At 38.2% G+C, this 22,131-nt stretch overlaps 3 protein-coding genes across 4 annotated transcripts; all 3 read right to left on the bottom strand.

Annotated features, from left to right (window-relative positions):
- Positions 1–1,808: 1,808 nt before the first annotated feature.
- On the bottom strand, positions 1,809–9,091 carry RB195_008938 (uncharacterized protein; the record flags this gene model as incomplete). Its single annotated transcript, XM_064195697.1, has 5 exons — positions 1,809–1,946; positions 5,046–5,165; positions 6,059–6,156; positions 6,576–6,754; positions 8,970–9,091. The coding sequence occupies 5 exons, from the start codon at positions 9,089–9,091 to the stop codon at positions 1,809–1,811; spliced, it is 657 nt and encodes a 218-aa protein (XP_064046842.1).
- A 746-nt stretch (positions 9,092–9,837) lies between these two features.
- RB195_008937 (uncharacterized protein) lies at positions 9,838–10,830 on the bottom strand (the record flags this gene model as incomplete). The annotated part of the gene is made up of 1 exon (XM_064195696.1): positions 9,838–10,830. The coding sequence occupies one exon, from the start codon at positions 10,828–10,830 to the stop codon at positions 9,838–9,840; it is 993 nt and encodes a 330-aa protein (XP_064046841.1).
- A 2,205-nt stretch (positions 10,831–13,035) lies between these two features.
- On the bottom strand, positions 13,036–20,615 carry RB195_008936 (uncharacterized protein; the record flags this gene model as incomplete). Of its 2 annotated transcripts, XM_064195694.1 has the most annotated exons (11): positions 13,036–13,104; positions 14,136–14,255; positions 15,183–15,280; positions 16,151–16,198; positions 16,264–16,442; positions 18,029–18,160; positions 18,299–18,338; positions 18,448–18,520; positions 19,267–19,402; positions 20,415–20,469; positions 20,537–20,615. In XM_064195694.1, 11 exons carry the CDS (start codon positions 20,613–20,615, stop codon positions 13,036–13,038), a joined length of 1,029 nt encoding a protein of 342 aa, XP_064046839.1. The 2 variants fall into 2 exon arrangements, with proteins under 2 accessions (XP_064046839.1, XP_064046840.1); XM_064195695.1 differs by lacking the exons at positions 13,036–13,104; positions 16,151–16,198; positions 18,299–18,338 and having other exon boundaries at positions 14,100–14,255; positions 18,411–18,520.
- Positions 20,616–22,131: the final 1,516 nt, after the last annotated feature.

Here is a 22,131-nt window from a genome sequence, read left to right as displayed (position 1 = left end):
AGTTAAAATATAAAAAAGAAAGAAAGATTGTTGGAGATACATGAGTCCAATTTCATAGAAAACGGCACTAATATTGATCTTCGTTGATCAGTGAAGCGTGCGAAGCAAATACCACAGAAAGTCTGAAGTCCGGCTTTAGCCGGACGCTCAGACCGGTTCAATGATATTTCAATATGATATTTATTTTGCACTGTTATATTACATATTTATATGATACATGATATTTTTTAATGAAAGAATAACGAATGATTTGATGATCTGATTTTATGAACGTGATGAGCAAATTAATTCTAATAGACACTCCTGAAATATCTACGTATGTTCATCAAAAACAATCTTTTTATTGTCAATTCTTTTTTTTCTCATATCTCAAAAAAATTTTGTATAAAGGTAAAATGTACAATGGTACCTATGTTTCCATCTAAAATGGTACCTATGTTTCCATCTTTCTTCTCCACTTATCTGCTAAGTGCATTTCTCCTTTTCATCCGAATGCAATCATTCAGATGAACACGTCCGTTTGCATAACTTGTGATACCGATGAATACATTCCAGTATTGCCTAGACTTGATAACAGTCTGTATGAGCAAATGTTTGTAGTTGGTGATCATTAATCGACGGAATTGCCGCACCTGCGGTTGTTGGAAATGAAGAAATGCAAAAGTCGTAAATAGGGACGAATCCGTTGACAACGGAGCGCAGAGCAAGGACAACATGCATCAGAGATAATTGTCCAGTTTTTCTACTACAGCATACAAATCCATACGAAGAGTCTGCATCTGCGCCTTCTTCCTTAATCGAAGGAAGCATAGCTAGTATGGACAGCATATTGTGAGCTGAAGCTTGTCAGAAAATTAAAAATCTGCTATTCAAAAGAAGCAACAAGATGTTTTGATTGGGATATCGTATCTATCGAATATAAATACACGCATAAGCATGATACGACGAAGATCGTATTAGGTTGAGTCATAAATAAGTTACCTTTTGTTTTTTATGGACATTTACTTTGATGATGATTCATTGTGATTGTGACCTTTTTGGGGGAACGGTAAAGAGGGTGCCGGCGGATTCTCCGCGATTGCCTCCAAGACATAACGTTTCCAATGGATATGCCGGCGTATACGAGAACATACCTCCAAAATGTGACGCTCCAGTCGTTCATGAAGACGCAGACAACCGTCTTAGATGTTCTTCTAGCCACAGAGATGCAGAAGGCTGCGCAGTCACAATGAAATATGCGAAGAAGAGTGGAAATTAGCGAATAAATAAAAGAATGAAGTGTTGGATAGAAGTGCATGGGATTTTGTATGGTGTTCTTATAAAGAAAGGGAGTGAGTTTGTTTTTATATCACCTTCAGAAAGTCTAGAGATCTCACCAAATTTGAACACTTTTTCTTCGTGTATGTTCCAAGAAGTCATAGATACAGAAGATCCCTCTGTCCAGAAATAAATTAGGCTACAAAAAAGCTTTGAAGTTACAGCATAACGATAATTCTCATTTTTACTTTTGAAAGCTGGAATATTCCGTTTTAACGAAAATTTTTGTGCACGATTGATTTTAATTTGAATCTATCAGATACATCCCTATCTCATAATTCACGTAAGTATTTCTCTCGTTCTGGTACGATTATAAAATTGAGATCGCTTCACGTGACAAAATTGTAGTGAATTTGTCTAATTCTCCAAAACAATTTAGTAAACAGTGAATTATATCCTAGCCGGCGATGCATCGTATGATTAGCGCTAGGTAAGCAGAGTCAGCTTCTTAGGTGCCAACAAAGTGAATCTCTTCAGAACACGCACCATCGCTAATGGCTCTGACGAGGTGTGACCGGGGCATGCTCGAAATTCAGCCGGGACTCTCTTTGCACACCCCTGACCTTTTGAGCATCTCTTCTTGCTCTCTCATAGTTTGGCGCGGATTTTGCACCAATAACGACTTCAAACTAAAAAAAAACTAAAACTAAACGTAAAAGTATGGAGGGCGTCTCCACCTTCACTCCTCCACCTCTCTCTCTCTCTCCTTCTCCTTGGTTTGTTTATCAAGTTCAGACTTCGAAACAGAATTTGACAAGCCAAATTCTGACTGCCTGTTCGTTCATCACTCCTTTACCATGCAAACTGCTTTATTTGAGCCGTGGCCGCAACACTATTACCTCGTTTAAATTCCCAAAAGCATCATATTGCGTAAGTGTATTTTTCGATTCTGTGTTTTCGAAGTGAACAAGAAAAATTAAACGTAAGTACAGGCACTAGACTGTTTTCTAAAGACAAGTCAAAGTTCTGCCTTCGTAGCGATAACAAAAATCCCTTGCTAGAGTTTGCAATTGTATGTGTGTACAATAACAATAGGTACATGTACCTGGGCGGATGTTATTTATGAATCAATGTGATAAAAGAGGAGGACTGAAGATAGGAGGGAAGCGAGAAGAACAAGACCAGCGAAGTACAGTGATTGTCTAGATGATATTAATAGAAATGACAGCTGCTTTTGCATTTATTTAAGGCGGAGATACAGTTGAAGCAGCTACAGTGGCGGTGACTGTAGAAGTGTTTCGGATATTTCCATGCTAAAAAGTGTGTACCTGTGGTTTCTGCGCGGACAGTGACTGGTGGAATTTACATGACCCATAGATGTAGAATGAGATTAATTTAATAGCGAAGGAGATCCACCATAGACTATGCGAAAAAATAGCTTCTTTTCTGCTACGCTAAAGGTGTAAAATGGTGAAATATATAGGAGGGAATTGACAAATTGATTACATCCCAAAAAATAATCCGCTCATATTTTCCGTGGTTTTTTTAACCGTACAGATATGACAATCGAAAAGAAGTAAGATAGATATGGGACCCCTTGTGTTACACGATTGTTACAGCCATTGAAAAGGAGGCATAGGCCATAAGCCATCAGAATGGAAGCAATATAAGATGAATGACGAGAAGACTATCGACATTGTAGTCCGGTCACCCTTGATGAACGCTTTCAGTGAACGGTATTATGCTTTTTGCGTTTTCCTGGAAATTGACCAGATCTCAATGTAACAAGAAGAAAATGAAGTGTATCTCCTGTCCACTCTACTAAATCCATGATTAAGCAGAGGACTATACGGCACAGCAAGATGTTAACGTTTTCACGCGGCATCCGTTGGGGTACCATATCGAACATGGCGTAAATGTTTACATTATGATATATTCTAGACCAAAAGTAGCCGAACTTCCTGTTTCTGTTGTTTCCTGTTTCCTCTATAGCTTCACCATGCTAATAGGCCGGGACGGAAAAGCAGCGCGATCCTTGCAGCATAGGAGACCAAGGAGCAGAGAGGCGAGCTCGTGCATCACTTTAGTGACGTCTGGATTGGTTCACATGTACTTCTTTGATTAAAATGTCAGATCGGCTCGAGGACACTTCCTTTGTGATTTCATACACTTTAATGTCCAATAAATCAGTTTTGACTGATAAAATTTCGCTCAGCGAGTATATGGGTGGTCCACATCAAGCGTAACGGGCTTTGGAAAATCCAGAGATGCAGTGCTTCTTTGAGCGAGTGGATTACCCTGTATTGCTAACTTCGCAGTGAGAGAATAACCTCTTCCCACCCATGCAAATTATTCAAGGTTAACCGAAATGTACTCATTTTCTCATACGGAACAGAACAGAAAAATCATTATACTGTACTTTCATCGAGCGAAATTATTTATTGCATGAAAAATATTCAAGAGAATTCGGCTTGTCGACAGCGACACATCGCACACACACTATAAAACGTCAGATTTTTTCGATTGAAAAATATCAGCTCACAGATCTTATAGTAAGAAACCTTTGAAGACAAAGCTCCTTTATGAAAAGAATGTTTTCATCTCATTTGGGTTTTTTTGCTCCAAGCCAACTATCGATTAGAGAAGTATACTTAGTGATGTCCGTGTGGAGCTTAAAGAACAATGAATTAATAAAAAAAATTAAAATATAATCGAAGCATTCAATTCTATTGAAATGGTTGAGTGCTGACAGATAATGGAATTTTTCAACTGATTCTGATGAAGCGATGTGCAAAGAGTAGAAACATTGCCAAAATAATAGATCTTTTTTTGTTTTTTTTTCTATTGAAAAATATCAATCACTTGCAAAACCATTGTCGATTATTCAAGTCTATAAAATCCAAACACTAATGAAGGTTGGAAAATCTTGGAATACGTACACTTACAATACACTACCATCGTCTCGTCGTATCAAAAGAACACTTCTTAAAAAACACAAAATTCGACTTTTTTTTCGAATCGTCGCATTGTAGATTAAAATCGTGCGCTATTTGATCCATTATTATCTACTTACCTACATTATTTTTATACATATTAGAGGCACAACTCTAATTAAAGATGTTTAACTAACATCACAATTTTACCGCCTACAATGCTCCGAAGAATGTGAGGACGCCGAAGCGTTTGCCAGAATAAGAATCGAAGCTAACAAATTTGGTTCTGCACAGAAAAGTAGCACACAACATAGAAGATTTCTGCTTTAGAACAATGTCAGCAGCACAATCTGCTCGAAAAACAGGATTAAACGGCTTCGAATGTAATTAAACTATAGAATAGTATAACTACTGCAGAAGTACATAAGATGTGTTGTTCAATGATTAATTTTTTGTTTTTCATAAATCAAACATGGGGGATTTTTTCAGGAAATTTTCACAAGCGCCGAGTGTAGCCGCGGGTGGTTACACTCTGGTTCACCGGTCGATGACGGAAAACCTTTCTAAGCCACCCGAGTCTTTCACTTCTACCAGGTCAGAAAAATGTCAAACTCTAAAAACAAACAACTAGGCTTATCTTCTGGTTGGATTTAGAAAAAATACTGACTTCGTTCCTTTTAGCTCCCCACCCCAAGCGTTTTTTTAACGCTGGACACGTATTCAGATTAACTCGAAGATATTCTGATTTGAAGTCGAAAAAAGAGGAGTACCCCGAGAAGAGATTAGTCTACATACAGAAAAGTTATCCGTTTTACATTAGCTAATTTTTATAAGAATATCTACTATATCAGGTACCTGAGCTGTTGGTTCTTTACGACCGCTATACAAATCTTTGCATGGAGTTCCACGAAACAATACTCCAGCAAGATATGTTCTGCCGTCTATATTTGCCGTAACTCCACCACCACTATCGCCCTGAAATTAAAGACTGAGAATAGCTGTTCAATCCTAGAAGATTCACCTAAGATTGATTCATTCTGGTCATGGATCTGGGGAACAGATCTCGTAACTGAACCTTTCACTTAAGGGTAAGTGGAGAAATTCCTGATATTACGGCAATGAAAAGTATTACGTAGTTCAATTTTCTTCTCTTTTCTCCGAAAAAAATCTAACTGTGGAAGTGAAGTTTGGTCGGGACACAATATTTCTAGGATTCTCATCATGCAATGTGCAATGAAGAGCCAACGTTTCTGTATAAAACTAAAACTTTGATGAAACTCTAGAGAGCTCCTATTCTATCACATTCATTCTAGAGAGTTTTCAAGTAAAATAAATAAATGAATAAATAAATAAACTTTTCCTCCTTTTTGGATTCAAGATGTCACATTAATGCGAGCTATAAACAAATAAACATTTTTTTAGGCGCCTTTATTAGAACGCCCACAATCTAATGGAGGTAAGAAATGGTTCTTTATCGGCAATATTTAAATCGACAAAAACTAATAGCTTTTTAGGATTTTATGTAGGACCTCTTGAATATTTCCATTACTTTTATGCTAACTACTCATCCCACGCGATCATTTACTATCCCACTCCTTACCTTTTCCTGTTTTTTTTTCGCTGCGCTCAACCGCACCTCTTTAAGCGCTCCCGCTTACCCAACTGTACCGATGTCCACGTCGTTTTGATTCAACTATAACCTTGTTTTTCGTTAGATAAAAGACATGTATCGAGCGAACCTTTTTAAAAACCGTATTTCCGAATGAACAACAACTAACTACGTTCTGCGTTTCCAAGCACAACTTAATTTTGAAAAATCTATAAACTTTAACTCAAAAAAAAATCTGTAAAGAAATGCAAACACCCACTTCGCAAATGCATTCGTCGGCACGTTCAAAGGTGCAGAAGGTGTCATCCAACTGTTTGGGGTAGAATTTTTTGCATTCCTTTTTAGTCATTTTCACACCTTAAACCAATAAGAACTCAAAAAAACTCAAAATTTTTATTGTCTAAAGGCAGCATATCATGACGGTGTTCTCAGCTCTGAGGGAAAAGTCATTTGCATGAGAGCACATAGTTCACGACTACGAGTATAGTGCAATGCTCAGTTCTCTTACGTAAACGTTAAAACGCTTTATACTTTTTTTTTGTTTACTTCTCAGAATTGTGCGAGATCCCGAGATAAGCCGCCCCTTACGCCATTTTTGCGTCAAGAAAAGAACCCAACACCGTCAATTTCCTGATATGCTGCCTCCATCAATCACAAAATTTTACCTAACATCACTTTCTGGAGGAACGGTACCATACTGAGATTTTTTTTTGCTTAAAATATATGTATAAGCGTAACACATGCGGAAAAAAACCGTACAAGTAAGCCAAACTCACGGTCGCTGCCCCATCCAAATGAGCTCATTCTAATCGATGAATCACTTATATCGATCTTCTTGTTCATGTGAGGAAGACAAATATGATGGATATGTTTAGGAACGTTATCAGTTAGCTCAAGAATAGCGAAGTCATGTGCATAGAAACTTCCAGACTCGAAAAAACTTCTATAAGATGCTCTGAAAAAACAAAAGGTTCATGCTTGCAAATCTTACAATCATTTTACATTTTAGGGGGGAAAATGGTGTCTTTTTCAAAAATTTGATAAGTTTCTCATCAGTTTGGGCTTTGTTTCTTTTAAATGGTATATTATGTGAATCAACTGATTTAAAGATCACTTCCGCTTAAATCACGGATTACAAGAAAAAAAGCTGTTAGCATGTTCGAAGGGAGCATTTTTTTTTTGAAGCAGAGCAATTCCACTGATCAGTAGAATTTCCACTGATTTTTTTCCGAAACTGAAAAAAAAATTCCCAAGAACCCTATATTATCATTACGAATACTGGAAAAGCTAGATTTATATTGGACATTCTTTTTTTATTACTTGAAAATGACCTCATATGCACCACCATCCTTACAAAAAATCTTTCTTTAAAAAAAACTTTCAAAAACTTGTAGCAATAGGTAAAATGTAACTGATGGTCGGTTTGTGTCATATTTCTGAAAACTAATTATTTTACTATTAAGTAGTATATCATATTACTGTTTAATTATATACAAATTTTCTTTCAAATCACTTTTATTAAAACAAAAACAGATGATACATTCTTAAAAACTACGTTGCAATGTTATAAGTATTGTAATGTTTAGGATAATAATACATCATTTCAAATTCATATTTAATAACTCATCCTTCTGAAACAATTTACGAATCTCCAAACTGCAAATTTTTTTTTTTTTTTTTTTTTTAAAAATTTTTTTCTTTCTTTTTTCTTTTAAATGTATATTATAATCAACTGATTTAAAGATCAGTTTATTCCACAAAACAAGAAAAAAAAACTGTTAGCATGTTTGAAGGGAGCATTTTTTTTGAAGCAGAGCAATTCCACTGATCAGTAGAATTTCTACTGATTTTTTTCCGAAACTGAAAAAAAATTCCCAAGAACCCTATAGGATGATTACGAATACTTTAAAAGTTGGAAATATACTGGACATTCTTTCTTTTATTGAAAATGAACTAATATGCACTACCATCCTTACAAAAATCTTTCTTTAAAAAAAAACTTTCAAAAACTTGTAGCAATAGGTAAAATGTAACTGATGGTCGGTTTGTGTCATATTTCTGAAAACTAATTATTTTACTATTAAGTAGTATATCACATTACTGTAATGACAGTTTGCAGCTACATTATTACATTATTACATTACAATGTTATATTGGTAAATTTTCTTTCAAACTCATATGTAATAACTCATCCTTCTGAAAAAAAAATAATCTCTAAAAGAAAAATGAATTCATTCCAAAAAAAGGTGTCGAAGTGACTCAAGGTATCTTATCTGAATTTAAAACTTTTAACATATGAAGTTTAGCAGACAAATCACTTTGTGATCCATTAAAATACTGGAACTGAGTCAAGTGAGATTAACGACGATAACGTGACGAAATTTCATATGATTTGAGCTGAAGAAAACTTCAAGCTAATTTCTTTCCACCACTTCTGCATTTCTGGACACAATTTACAAATTTTCCCGCTAGAACTCAAAACGCTCCCATCAAACAAATAAAGAAATCAAGGGTATTAGGAGCACTAAAGGAGCACTCAGTTCACGTTACTCAGAGGGAAACTCTTTGCTCCCATATGTTTGATGAAAAGAGTCAGCGTGATCAGGACTTCGGGCATTTATAAAGGATTGATTAACATCAAACAATTAATCCCACCTTCTTTTATGATGAAATCCCTTATTCGGAGTTAATCCAGAAAAAAAAGTTGTTGCTTCAATGCGTCTCCCGTTTCACCTTTAGTCCACTTTCCCGGGTTTTGATATCCTCAATTCGTGGGTTCAAGTTGTCTATTCGTTAAGTAATCTGCTGCCTCTAGGACTCATCATGCTCCTCTTAATTTTAGCTTTGCAATTTTTACAACTGTTCAAGAAAAGATCAACTCACGATGCCTGATTCCAACTCAAAGGAAACCAGCAACCCAAATTTCTTGAAGGTTATTTCGAATTATCATATTTCTCTTAGCTTCCTAAGCGTACGCAACCATTTTCGCCGTATTTCTAGATGTGAAAAGTCAGGAAAAGGAGGCAGCATCTATAGCATCATTCATCCTCATAATCAAGCACTTTTTCTGGTTATTCGCCGCGAACACAACAATACGTATACAGTAACCGTCGGAGTCTTTTTCATATCGTATTTTATATTCACTAGTACTCTCCTTAGTTTAAGCTTACCTCTTAATGCGGAACCCGTAAATAACATCTTCTTTAGCACAGTTGTATTCTTCCTTTCGTTGCAGACAAGTACCACCGACCCCAACCTTGGCATTAGTCAGAACCTCTTCTTCAGGAATCATATTCTCAATGCTACAAATCCAGAACTATTTTTTTAGAAAAATTCAAAAAAAAAGATGACTGTCAAACAACGTTCATTCAAATATAAGAACAAAACAAAATCAAGCTTAGTAAGTGGAGATTTTTGTGATCATATTTAGCAACTTGCCTACAAGTGCCATTCAGGTCCCTCATGAAACAATGAGCAGCTGTGATTATGTGCCGCCTTGATATAAGCGTCCCACCACATAATGCTGCAACGAAAAAAAAAATTGGAAATCACATTTGAAATGATTGAAATTAGCAGCTTTTTCACGCTTACTTCCCGTCGTCTTAAGCACAAGAACCGCAGCCCACGGCAGTTCATCCTTCGCAGCCCTCAGACCTCCCATCACCTGGAACGAATTTATTTGTCACATTCTTTATATTATATTATTTTTATTTTCACAAAATTTCTATGTAGTCTTCGTTTTTTTTTCGCCGAAGTTACGTGCAGCCGGGTGCCTCCAACTTTTTTCGTTTTTCCTTTTTTTTCAATTTTTTCTTTCATTCTCGTTCGTCTCCGTGAGCAAAGCTGAGGTCTCTGATCTCAGATTTACAAATTATGGCTATAGGATATCCCGCCTGAACCAATCAATCGTGCTTGCGTTTCCGCGGTTTTCTTTCCTATTTTATAACCTCTCTGCAAAGCCCTGCGAGCTTTGCAGAGAGGTGATAAAGGAGGTGAGTTCTTCGTTCCCTGCGGCTCGTGCTGCTCCACGCTGGCGTATCAGCTCAAGAGTTTCAAGAGACAGGCGTCTCTTGGTGGTTTTAAAACTCTCAGCCTTCTTCTTGCAGTCGTGAAGGTGTTCAACGAGCCGGTCATATTCCTCGTCGATGTTGTCCATTGCGGAATCTTCCCAAAAGCCGGAGTAAGAAGAGTCCCAGTTGATGACAGTGCTGGGATTTCTCTCTCGAACTGGCGGCTTTCACTGCTCTCCTTGTGAAGGAAAATCTTCCTCCGATGGAGGCGATGGTCCGATCCTGTATAGAACTTTGGTACAACAGCAAGGTCCGTGAGGCAGAACCTTTTATTGACGATGATGTGGTCTATTTCATTACGGTACCCTCCACCGGGTGACTCCCACGTCCAGCGTAGAGAGGAGGGCTTCTGAAATTGCGAGTTCCCATGGATGGTCTTAGTCGTCATGATGAAGTCGGAGAGCCTCTCCCCCTGGTCGTTCCATTGTAGGCCGTGGGAACCGATGTGAAATTCCTCCGGCGTTCTTATTGGGCCAACTTTGGCGTTGAAATCGCCAATTATGACCTTGTAGAAGGCATGATCTCTTCGGTAAAGCTTCTCCAAGTCCGTAAAGAAAGCTTCGACTTCTTCTTCGTAGCTTGATGTTGGAGCGTAAGCGACGAAGATAGTCAAAGCTGGTGTTGGGCCACATCTTCTCATACGCAGACGTCCGACTCGGGGCGTAAGTTGTTCGAAAGAGTCGATGTTCTTTACCATACTCGTGTTGACGAGGACGCCAACTCCACCAGCATCTCTACTGTCGCATGTTCCTAAAAACAGGTGGTCTCCAGTTTTATATACGGCGTTGAGAGGGTGACGTCGTCTCGTCTCGCTCAGTCCGATGACGTCGTACTTGATCTTTTTGGCTTGCATCAGATCTTTGATGACAGCTTCTGATGCAAGCGTACGTGCGTTATAAGTATAGATCGTCATGTCCTTTTCCGTTTCGGCACCCTTTATTACTCCTGCAACCCCGTCCATCCTGGCGCTACCGTACCAGGTTTTCCTCCGGAATCGGGAGACCCTTTTCTATTACTGTGACATGCAAAAAAATTTTAAAACCCATGGACAGGTTGCAAGCCTCTAGTCCCATGAGTTTTTGGAAGAACTTTCGTTCTCCCGGAGTGGACGTATGGAGCTTATTTGTTGGAGTCGACTCCAAACCGCCTCCCTTGCATCTCCCATTCACTTGATTGCTCCTGGCTCAGCAGAAACAAGGAGTCCATTCCCTGGTCCACCCGCGTCTCTCGAGGGGCACAAAGTCGGTTGGTCCGCGATTATCCCCCTATCCGCCATCCGGGGACACGCCACGTAACCTCGCGACTAACCGGCTGTGATCCTTCTAGTGAGGGAGATCCGTGGGTCCTATCAAATATATAGTGGAGGAATATTTGCAATAACTTTAAAAAATATTTCAGACTCCTATGGAAAAGAACGGCATGTGATAGAAATGAAGAAGACAAATTACAAGTCAAATTAATTGAAGTACCTGAGCGATACTTGTTTTAGAAAATCTTTAAATTTAATAGAACCATTATTAAGTAATTGTTTTAGTTTGATTTGAAAGAGAAAAAAAACAAAGTGGTCGCAGTAAAACTGGTTGAAGCATTGATATTCCAATATTTTCCATCTTCTGAATCAACTCGCTGCTCTGCTCAACCTCTCTCTGCGGTGCTCATTTATCTGCAATGAGAAGTTCGCTTGCGTCCAGTCAAATCTTGTAGAATTATTACTCCCTAAGGATCGAGGAAATGGTTCGGATGCTAAGCGTAGACATTCAAAAGATGGCGATTTCATTACGAATCAGGGTTTACGAGCCGGTCAAACGGAATCATGATGAAGAAGGAATTTGATCGCTTAGTCTCGGATACTATCGTTTATTCACCAAGCCAAGAAATGATTAACTACCGTGTAGGCGTCGACCACTATGTCGACGGAGAAACTGGGCCTGGGAAGATTTTTCCTTCAAGAAATGTTGTTTTTTGGGTCGTTCTGTAAATAAGAATGGTCATGTCTCCTTGAAAATTTTCCACTATTATCACTATTAACACTATTGAGATTATTTACCAACTATTCGTATTTATTTTTATAAGTTATTTTAGTTGTATATGGTTGACAGTTTAATAGGTTACCTGTACGTAAGTGAATATCTTCAAAAATTATATCTTTCAACAACTGATTCCCTCCTGAGATGTACCAGAAATGATCGCCTATGGTTCTTTTATTTAAATAAAAATAAAAATAGAACACAAAACAACAGTGTATAGAGGTACTGAGCGTTGAACAGTGTGGTGGGTCTCCAACAGAAATGATTCTGTTTTCATATTTGTACTAGACAGAGAAACGGAAAAACAACAATTGTGGTTCATCTTTTGATGATATGAATGTATAGCACTCATTTATGTATTCATGTATTCATGTATACCATATGTATACTATATACTCCATATATATATATATATATATATATATATATATATTTATATATATGATCATGATCATGCTACATAAGAGCGCTTAGTCCGTGTGTGTGTGTGTTTTTCTGTGTGTCACGAAAATACTCCATAGTGATTTAGAACTCTGCACCTGCAGAACCATTGCCATGTACCTGATAGACGAGCACTCTACCTTTTCACCATATCCCCAAACTGTGCAGGTATGTATGGCTGGCTTTGATAAAGCAAGTTCGTTTCTCTCACATGTTAGAGAAGGTAAATAAACCTTTATCTCAATGTATACTTCCAAATTTGCCAGCTATCATGGTGTATAACAACGGGCTTAATCTGTCTCGTGTGCGCATCTTTATGTGTGTGTCTTAGTCAAGCAATTACAGAAAGAGAGGGAGATGAATACTGTGGCGTCGGTTTGGTGCGCCGGGGCCAGACAGCTACAAAATGGGAGTGAGAGAATAACCTCTTCCCAATCATGGAAATTATTCAAGGTTATTCGAAATGTACTCATTTTCTCATAGGGAACAGAACACAAAAATCATTATGCTGTACTTTCATCGAGCGAAATAATTTATTGCATGAAAAATATTCAAGAGAATTCGGCTTGTCGACAGCGACATGCCGCCCACACACTATAAAACGCCAATTTTCTTTAGATTGAAAAACATCAGCTCACAGATCTAATAGTAAGAAACCTTTGAAGACAAAGCTCCTTTATGAGAAGAATGTTTTCATATCATTTGGGTTTTTTCGCTCCAAGGTAACTATCGATTAAAGCGGCATACTTAGTAACGTCCGTGTTGAGCTTAAAGAACATTGAATTAATCAAAGAAAAATAAAAATATGATTGAAGCTTTCGATTTTGTTGAAATGGTTGAGTGCTGACAGGTAATGGAATTTTCCAATTGATTCTGATGAAGCGATATGCAAAGAGTAGAAACATTGCAAATATAATCGATTTTTTTGTCCTTGTAAAACTATTGTCAATTTCTCATGTGTATAAAATCTAAACATTAATGAAGGATGAAAAAGCTTGGAATGCACTACCACCGTCTCCTCATATCAAAAGGACACTTCCTAAAAAGCACAACATTCGACTTTTTTTTTCGTATCGTCGCACTGTAGATTAAAATCGTGTGCTATTTTATCCATCATTATCTACTTACCTATTTTACTTTTATGCATATTAGAGGCACAACTCTAACTAGGGATGTTCAACTGACATCACTAACAAAATTGGAACTAACAAATTTGGCTCTGCACCGAAAAGTAGTACACGACATAGAAGATTTCTGCATTAGAACAATGTCAGCAGCACAGTCTGCTCAAAAAAAGGAACTAAGCGGCCTCGAATGTAATTGAACTATAGGATAATATAACTACTGCAAAAGTACATAAAATCTGTTGTTCACTGATTATTTTTTTTTTGTTTTTCATAAATCAAACATGGGGGATTTTTTCCAGAAATTTTTTTAAGCGCCGAGTGTAGCCGCGGGTGGTTCCACCCTGCTGCACCGGTCGATGAGTGAAAATCTTTCTAAGCCACCCGAGTCCTTCACTTCCACCTTGTCAGAAAAAGGTCAAATTCAAAAACAAACAACCAGGGTTATCTCGTGGATGGATTTAGAAAAAATACTGACCTCGTTCCTTCTAGCTCCCCACTTCAAGAGTTTTTTTTTTACGCTAGATACGTATTCGGAAAAACTCGAAGATAATCTGATTTGATGTCGAAAAAAGTGGAGTATCCCGAGAAGAGATTAGTCTACATACAATACAGAAAAGGTATCCTTTTTACATTAGTTAAATTTTTATAAGAACATCTACTATATCAGGTACCTGAGCTTCTGGTTTTCTACGACCGCTATGTAGATCACCGCATGATGCTCCAAAAGACACTACTCCAGCAAGATATGTTCTGCCGTCTATTTCTGCTGTAATTCCACTACCACTATCGCCCTGAAAATGAAAACTGAGAATAGCTATTCATTCCTAGAAGACTCACCTAATATCGATTCATTCTGGTCATGGATCTGGGGAAGAAGTCTCGTAATAGAACCTTTCACCTACGGTAAGTGGAGAAATGCCTGATCTTACCGCTACGAAAAGTATGACATAGTTCAATTTCCTTCTCTTTTCTACGAAAAAAATCTAACTGTCGAAGTGATGTTTGGTTTGGACACAATATTTCTAGGATTTCTCACTTTCTGTAACAGAAAGTGAGAAACCCATCATGCAGTGAGCAATGAAGGGCCAACTTTTCTGAATAAAACTATGACTTTGATTAAATTCTAGAAAGTTCCGCTCTCTTCTGTTTCTGTTTTCTGCTTTCTGCCACACCTATATGTGTTTTCAAGTAAAAATAAATAAATAAATAAATAAACTTTTCTTCTTTTTTATATGTAAGGTGTCCCATTAATGCGAGCTACAAACAAATAAGCACTTTTTTAGGCGACTTTATTAGAATGCCCACAGTCTAATGGATGTAACAAATGGTTCTTTAGCGGGAACAATTAAATCGACAAGGCCTTTCAGGATTTTATGTAGGACTTCTTGAATATTTCCATTACTTTTATGCTAACTACTCATCCCACGCGATAATTTACTATCCCACTCCTTACCTTTTCCTGTTTTTTTTCGCTGCGCTCAACCGCACCTCTTTAAGCGCTCCAGCTTACCCAACTGTACCGATGTCCACGTCGTTTTGATTCAACTATAACCTTGTTTTTCGTTAGATAAAAAACATGTACCGAGCGAACCTTTTCAAAAACCGTATTTCCGAATGAACAACAACTAACTACGTTCTACGTTTCCAAGCACAACTTAATTTTGTAAAATCTATAAAGTTTAATTCAAAAAAATCTGTAAAGAAACGCAAACACCCACTTCGCAAACGTTCCGGTCGCGACGTTCAAAGGTGCAGAAAGTGTCATCCAACTTTTTGGTGTAGAATTTTTTGCATTCCTTTTCAGTCATTTTCACACCTTGAACCAATAAGAACTTGAAACAACTCAAAATTGTTTTTGTCTGAAGGCAGCATATCATGACGGTTTTCTGATGTCAGAGGGAAAAGACAGTTGCATGAGTGCGCTTAGTTCACGACTGCGAGTATAGTGCTATGCTCAATTCTCTTACTTAAACGTTAAAACCTTGTAAGGAAAAGTTGAATTTTTGGCGCTCTAAGATCCCGTTTCCTCAAAGATACAAATTATTAAGGGTACTAAGACGAGTGCTGGTGAAGCAACTTCTGGTGCTTGCTTTGGTTGCATTGATTGGATTGCCGAATTCGAGCGGTGATGGAATAGCTCACGTTTTATAGCGCATCTGATTACATCGGGAAAAAAAGAGTGAGAAGTAGCCTCAGTCGGAAATGTCGGGAGACATTTCACACTAAGGCTACTTCTCACTCTTTTTTTCTGGCGTTTTTGGAGAAATCAGAGAGAAAGAGAGGGTGTAGCGCAGTCGATAAGGAGTTCTGACTCTGAGTGTATGATCGATCGAAGGTTTGAAACCGCTTAGGTGCCACCAAAACCTTTTATCCCTCCCGTATCGATGAATTGATACCAGAGTTGTCTGGGAGGATAAAAACATTAACTTGACACATTGGGTAGCCCCTAAAGTCATTGTATAGACTAGTTACACGTTTGTAAGCCTTAAACAGTTCTGAATTGAAGTGAACGTGGTCGCGCAGGCGGATTGATTGAAGCCAGACGCTTCATCCTTTTTTTGTTTACTTCTCGGAATTGAGCGTGATCCCGTGATAAGCCGCCAACTACTGCCATTTTTGCGCCGAGAAAAGATTCCAACACCGTCAATTTCCTGATATGCTGCCTCCATCAATCACAAAATTTTACCTAACATCACTTTCCGGAGAAATGGTACAACTGTGAGATTTTTTATTGCTTAAAATATGTGTATAAATGTAATACATTTGGAAAAAAGAACAGTACAAGTAAGCCAAACTCACGGTCGCTGCCCCATCCAAATGAGCTCATTCTCAACGATGAATCACTTATATCGATCTTCTTGTTCATGTGAGGAAGACAAATATGATGGATATGTTTAGGAACGTCATCAGTTAGCTCAAGAATCGCGAAGTCGCGTGCAAAGTCACTTCCAGACTCGAAAAAACTTCTATAAGATGCTCTGAAAAAACAAAAGGTTCATGCTTTTAAATCTTACCATCTTTTTACATTTTAGGGGGGGGGGGGGGAAATGGTGTCTAGTTCAAAAATTTGAAAAGTTTCTCAAAAGTTCTCGTATTTGTTTCTTTTAAATGGTGTATTCTGTGCATGAAATCTTTTAAGGATCACTTCCGCTTATATCCGCAAGGAACATCGATAACAGGAAGCAAAGTACTGCAAATATGTTCGAAGGGAGCATTTTTTTTAAGCAGAGCAATTCCCGTGATCAGAAGAATTTCTACTGATTTTTTTTCCGAAATTGAAAAAAAAAATTCCCAAGAACCCTATAGGATGATTACGAATACTTTAGAAGTAGGAAATATACTGGACATTCTTTCTTTTATTGAAAATGAACTAATATGCACCACCATCCTTACAAAAATCTTTCTTTTTGAAAGAAAACTTTTAAAAACGTGTAGCAATAGGTAAAATGTAACTGATGGTCGGTTTGTGTCATATTTGTGAAAACTAATTGTTTTACTATTATGTTGTATATCATATTACTGTTATGACAGTTTGCAGCTACATTATTACTACATTGCAATGTTATATTAGTAAATTTTCTTCCAAATTCATATTTAATAGCTCATCCTTCTGAAAAAAAAATCTCTAAAAGAAAAATGAATGTATTCCAAAAAAGGTGTCAAAGTGACTCAGAGTATCTTATCTGAATTTAAGACTATTAATATATGAAGTTTAGCAGACAAATCACCTTGTGATCCATTAAAATATTGGAACTGAGTCAAGTGAGATTAATGAGGATAACGTGATGAAATTTCATATGATTTGAGGTGGACAAAACTTCAAGCTAATTTCTTTCCACCACTTCTGAATTTTTGGACGCAATTTACAAATTTTCCCGCTAGAACTCAAAACGCTCCCATCAAACAAATAAAGAAATCAAAGGTATTAGGAGCACTAAAGGAGCACTCAGTTCACGTTACTCAGAGGGAAACTCTTTGCTCCCATATGTTTGATGAAAAGAGTCAGCGTGATCAGGACTTCGAGCATTTATAAAGGATTGATTAACATCAAACAATTAATCCCACCTTCTTTTATGATGAAATCCCTTACTCGGAGTTAATCCAGAAAAAAAAGTTGTTGCTTCAATGCGTCTCTCGTTTCACCTTTAGTCCACTTTCCCGGGTTTCATATCCTCAATTCGTGGGTTCAAGTTGTCTATTCGTTAAGTAATCTGCTGCCTCTAGGACTCATCATGCTCCTCGTAATTTTAGCTTTGCAATTTTTACTACTGTTCAAGAAAAGATCAACTCACGATGCCTGATTCCAACTCAAAGGAAACCAGCAACCCAAATTTCTTGAAGGTTATTTCGAATTATCATATTTCTCTTAGCTTCCTAAGCGTACGCAACCATTTTCGCCGTATTTCTAGATGTGAAAAGTCAGGAAAAGGAGGATAGATAGCATTATTCATCCTCATAATCAAGCACTTTTTCTGGTTATTCGCCGCGAACACAACAATATGTATACAGTAACCGTCGGAGACTTTTTCATACCGTATTTTAAATCCAGTAGTACTCTCCTTACCTCTTAATGTGGAACCCGGAAACAATATCTTCTTCAGCACAGTTGTATTTTTTGTCGACTTTCTGACAAGTACCACCGATCGCAACATAGACCTCAGTCGGAACTTTTCCCTCAGGAATCATATTATCAACGCTACAAATCCAGATCTATTTTTAAAAAAAAAATTCAAAGAAAAAAGATGACTGTCAAACAACCTTCACTCAAATATAAGAACAAAACAAAATCAAGCTTAGTAAGTGGGGATTTTTGTGATCATCCTTAGCAACTTGCCTTATAGTGCCATTCGGAGACATCCTGAAACAATGAGCAGCTGTGATTATGTGTCGCCTTGATATAAGCGTCCCACCACACATTCGTGTAACGAAAAATACGGAAATCACACTTTAAATATTCGAAATGAGCAGCTGGTTCACGCTTACCTCTCGTCGTCTTACGCACAACAACCGCAGCCCACGGCAGTTCATCCTTCGCAGCTCTCTCACCTCCCATTATCTGGAACCAATTTATTTGTCACGTTCTTTATACTATAACATTTTTATTTTCACAAGATTTTTTAGCATTATTTTCCACTTTTCTCACTCATTTCACCTGCACACTGTGAGCGCTTTAATTTTTAAGTGAATTAAATCTTCTGCATCTATGAAAAACCGCTACGAAAAATAGTTGAGTTTTTACCGTATTTCCAAGGGAAAGAAAAAGACTCGACTGATGTCTGTATTTCCTGAACATTTCAGGACTTTCAGTTTAAGTCGATAACCGATCGGTAATGCATGGAAAAAAGCTTATAGTTTACATTTGTAGAACTTCATAATTTCTTTTCTTATTGGGCACCTATTCACCCTCGCAGTTGCCCTTATTTTTACCGGTTCGGTTGATGCATAAATTTTATGCCTATGCATATGCTTTTTTTAGTTTTAGTTTTATGCTTGATCATTTGAAGATTATTTCAAGTCTCATTCCAGTTTTTCCTGGAAGGAGGGACCGGACAGGATGCCCGAGAATCGAAGTCGAGCGAATGATGGGAACGGTGCACACGGTCGATCTCCAGACCTTTCCGTTTTTAAATTATTCACAAAGGACTCGCAACGGGAGACTTATGCATAAGCCTAATACTTATTTCCCTGTAAAAAAATATTCCTGGACAACATCACGCGTACGCCTGGTTCGTAGTGATTCACTGCTGTTCACAAATTTCCGCGCTAAATTCTAAAACCAATGGTATAAAAACTGTTGGGAACCTTTGTTCGCATCGGATCGTTCTCGTCCTCCTCGGTCTCATCACCAGCAGTAGGATTATAGTCCGCCGAATAGTCTTTATCAATGTCTCTCTTCACAATCCTCTTTACATCATTTCCAACGTATTTTCTTGCTTTTCTAAAATGAACTTCCTTCGATTTCCTAGTATTGGTATGAATATGAAGGCTGGACCAATTGAAGACCACCCAAAAGTTTTGGGGAAAATAAGAGGATTTTTTTTTGACAGCTGACGTTTCGGCGTTATCGCCCTCGTCAGAGCCTGGAAAAAATCAAAGCCATTAGTGATTTATTTTCTCAAGCGACCAATCACCTTATAGAAAGCATTCAAACGGAAGGTAAACTCAAACAGCAACACATTGGCTGGTGCTTACCTCATTAGCTAGACTTGGTAACGGAACAGACCACCACGTGCCACAAATATGAGTCACAAGGGCACGGTCAGGTTCTTGTGAAAAACCCTTCCGTTAGGTCCCTGTAAAGAAACCCTTCCGTCAGGTCCCTATAAAATCCATGTGACTCGTAGTTGAGGTACGTGGTGGCGTGTTGCGTAACCATGTCTAGCTAATGAGGTAAGCACAAGACAGTGCGTTGCGGTTTGAGTTTGCCTACCGCTTGGATGCTTTCTGTAGGTGATGAGGTGCTTGAGAGAACAAATCACTAATGGCTTTGATTTTTCCAGGTTCTGGCGAAGGCGAAAGCGCCGAAAGATTAGCTGCTGTTAAATGTCGGTACAAATCTTGGCCACAGCTCAAGCAAATCAATAAAAGAGAGCTACGTATTTAACATTCAAGGACCGTCGAACGTGGGAAATAGGAAGGAATTGTCTAAAGTAGCTTTAAAGATAAGGTAGATGTCCTTATTCGTATCGATATAGAGACACATCTTGTAATTTCTTTCGAAAAAACTTCTTAACTCCACTTTGTTTTGTCTTCGAGGGAAGAGTAGAAGAAGTCAACCCTATGGATGTAAAGAGTTGCCTCGTCAGGTGAACTGAGCCCCATTGTAACAGTAGAAGTCATTCCTCATTTCCCGTGTGATTTACAATTTATGTCCTAAATCCTATCTACATGTATTGTCAACATTAAAAATCTCTCCTTTTTCTGCTTTTAAAATCGTTTTCTTGACTTACGCTTTCAATTTATTACGCTTGAAGCCAGGTCCAGGTAGACCGCATGTCGTCGGATCTGAATTTAAGAAGTGGATTGTGGTTCGTCAGTTACTGTAGCGAAGTCATCAACGAAAATTCCTTACCGTAGACATCTTTGGCGATTGCAGATTTCAGTGTAGTTATTAGAAATGCAGAAAATAAAATGCACAATAGAAACCTCATGGAGAATTTCCACTTCCAATTTCAATTCGACGTACAACAGTTCTCCTTCAAAACCATGCCACTCCTTTTCAGCTAATTAGAAAATTGTTCATGAAATCCATCCAATAGAAAAAAAAACATTATTTAGTGGTATAATAAGTGAATCTTCGGAACAGGATCAATGAATTTTTTACGGAAACATGAACGATCAATCATAAACAAAGAACCTTACACGGAACTAAAACGTGCTCTCTTCTTTCCTCACGTCTGGGATCTCATTGGTTTTTGACCTTTCATCAGCTGTATAGTTTTTTTTGTACTTTTACTATATTTCTTCTACATTTGACCTTTCATTTCTTATTTCTTCTACATTTGGCATTGCCTTCTCTTTAAAAACTATCCTCTCTTCCTCTGTCAGTGAAAAGAAGTAGTCTTATCTTTTGGTCCAGGCAATTTTGAAAACACATGATCTCACGGAATAACACAATGATCACAATTTCAAGACCTGAAATATTCACCGCCTCAAGTTGCTGGCGAGAACTACCCGTTCTGTCAATGGAGCTGTTCGTTATTCGAGTTACAGGATTCGAAAATGAAATAATCGACTTTTGCCTATTTAAAGTTGAAAGTTTTGAAATAAGGATTTGGAGCATGCGCCATTCCCTCAAGGATACTATCCCCTTAAAGGATAAAGAGACTGGCTTTGAGCAATCCGGTTGGGATGCGCCCCCGCGTTCACTTCAATTCATAATGGTTTGAGGTTTACTAACGTGTAACTGGCCTATACAGTGACTTGCGGTTGCTAGCCGATGTGTCAAGTCAGTGTTTTTATCCTCCCAGAGAAGTCTGGCCTGGTTATCGGCCCCGGAGAGGCGAAAAGCTTGCTTGGCACTAGAACGGTTTTAAAGCATCGGTCGATCATGCAGTGGAACTCTTAGCGACTGCGCTACACCCGCCCTAGCTTAGGCAACAACATCGTACCGTCGATTAAAGGCATCACCTCTCGAGTCTGGGGTGAGTTATGCCTATGCGGGGGTCGTAGATTAGGAGGAGGGGGAAGGGGTGATTCCGTCCGGTAGCCCAGAAACGGCACGGAAGATGTGGCGCGTGCGCAAGGCTGGTCCGCTCCAATCGAACTCGTCATAGAAAATGGCACCCCGGAATGTTCGAAGCCGCATATTCTGATCCGTTTTTTTTTTTTGCGGCGATTAGAAAGAGATGCACGGAGATCATCCCCCCCCTTCCCATAATCTACGACCCCGTATAGGCATAACCCACCCGAAACCCGCACCACTCTAGATTCGTGGGGTCATTCCTTTAAGTCAAAAACAGGTTAGAAGTATTAGAACATCTTTGAAGGCTTTTATAAGAAAATATATTTTAAAACTTCCACACGACTGCTCAGTGGAGTTTCCGGCAGGGTTTCCCAGGCAGAGAAAAGGTTCGACACATCCGACATTCCGAGTTCTCGGAAGCTAAGAGTAAACGTTAAAAGTATTGAAACGTCTTTAAAAACTATTATAAGAAAATAAATTTA

The sequence above is a fragment of the Necator americanus genome, chromosome III (assembly GCF_031761385.1).
Source record: "Necator americanus strain Aroian chromosome III, whole genome shotgun sequence".
Lineage (NCBI taxonomy): Eukaryota > Metazoa > Nematoda > Chromadorea > Rhabditida > Ancylostomatidae > Necator > Necator americanus.
This window is presented reverse-complemented; position numbering and strand designations above follow the sequence as displayed.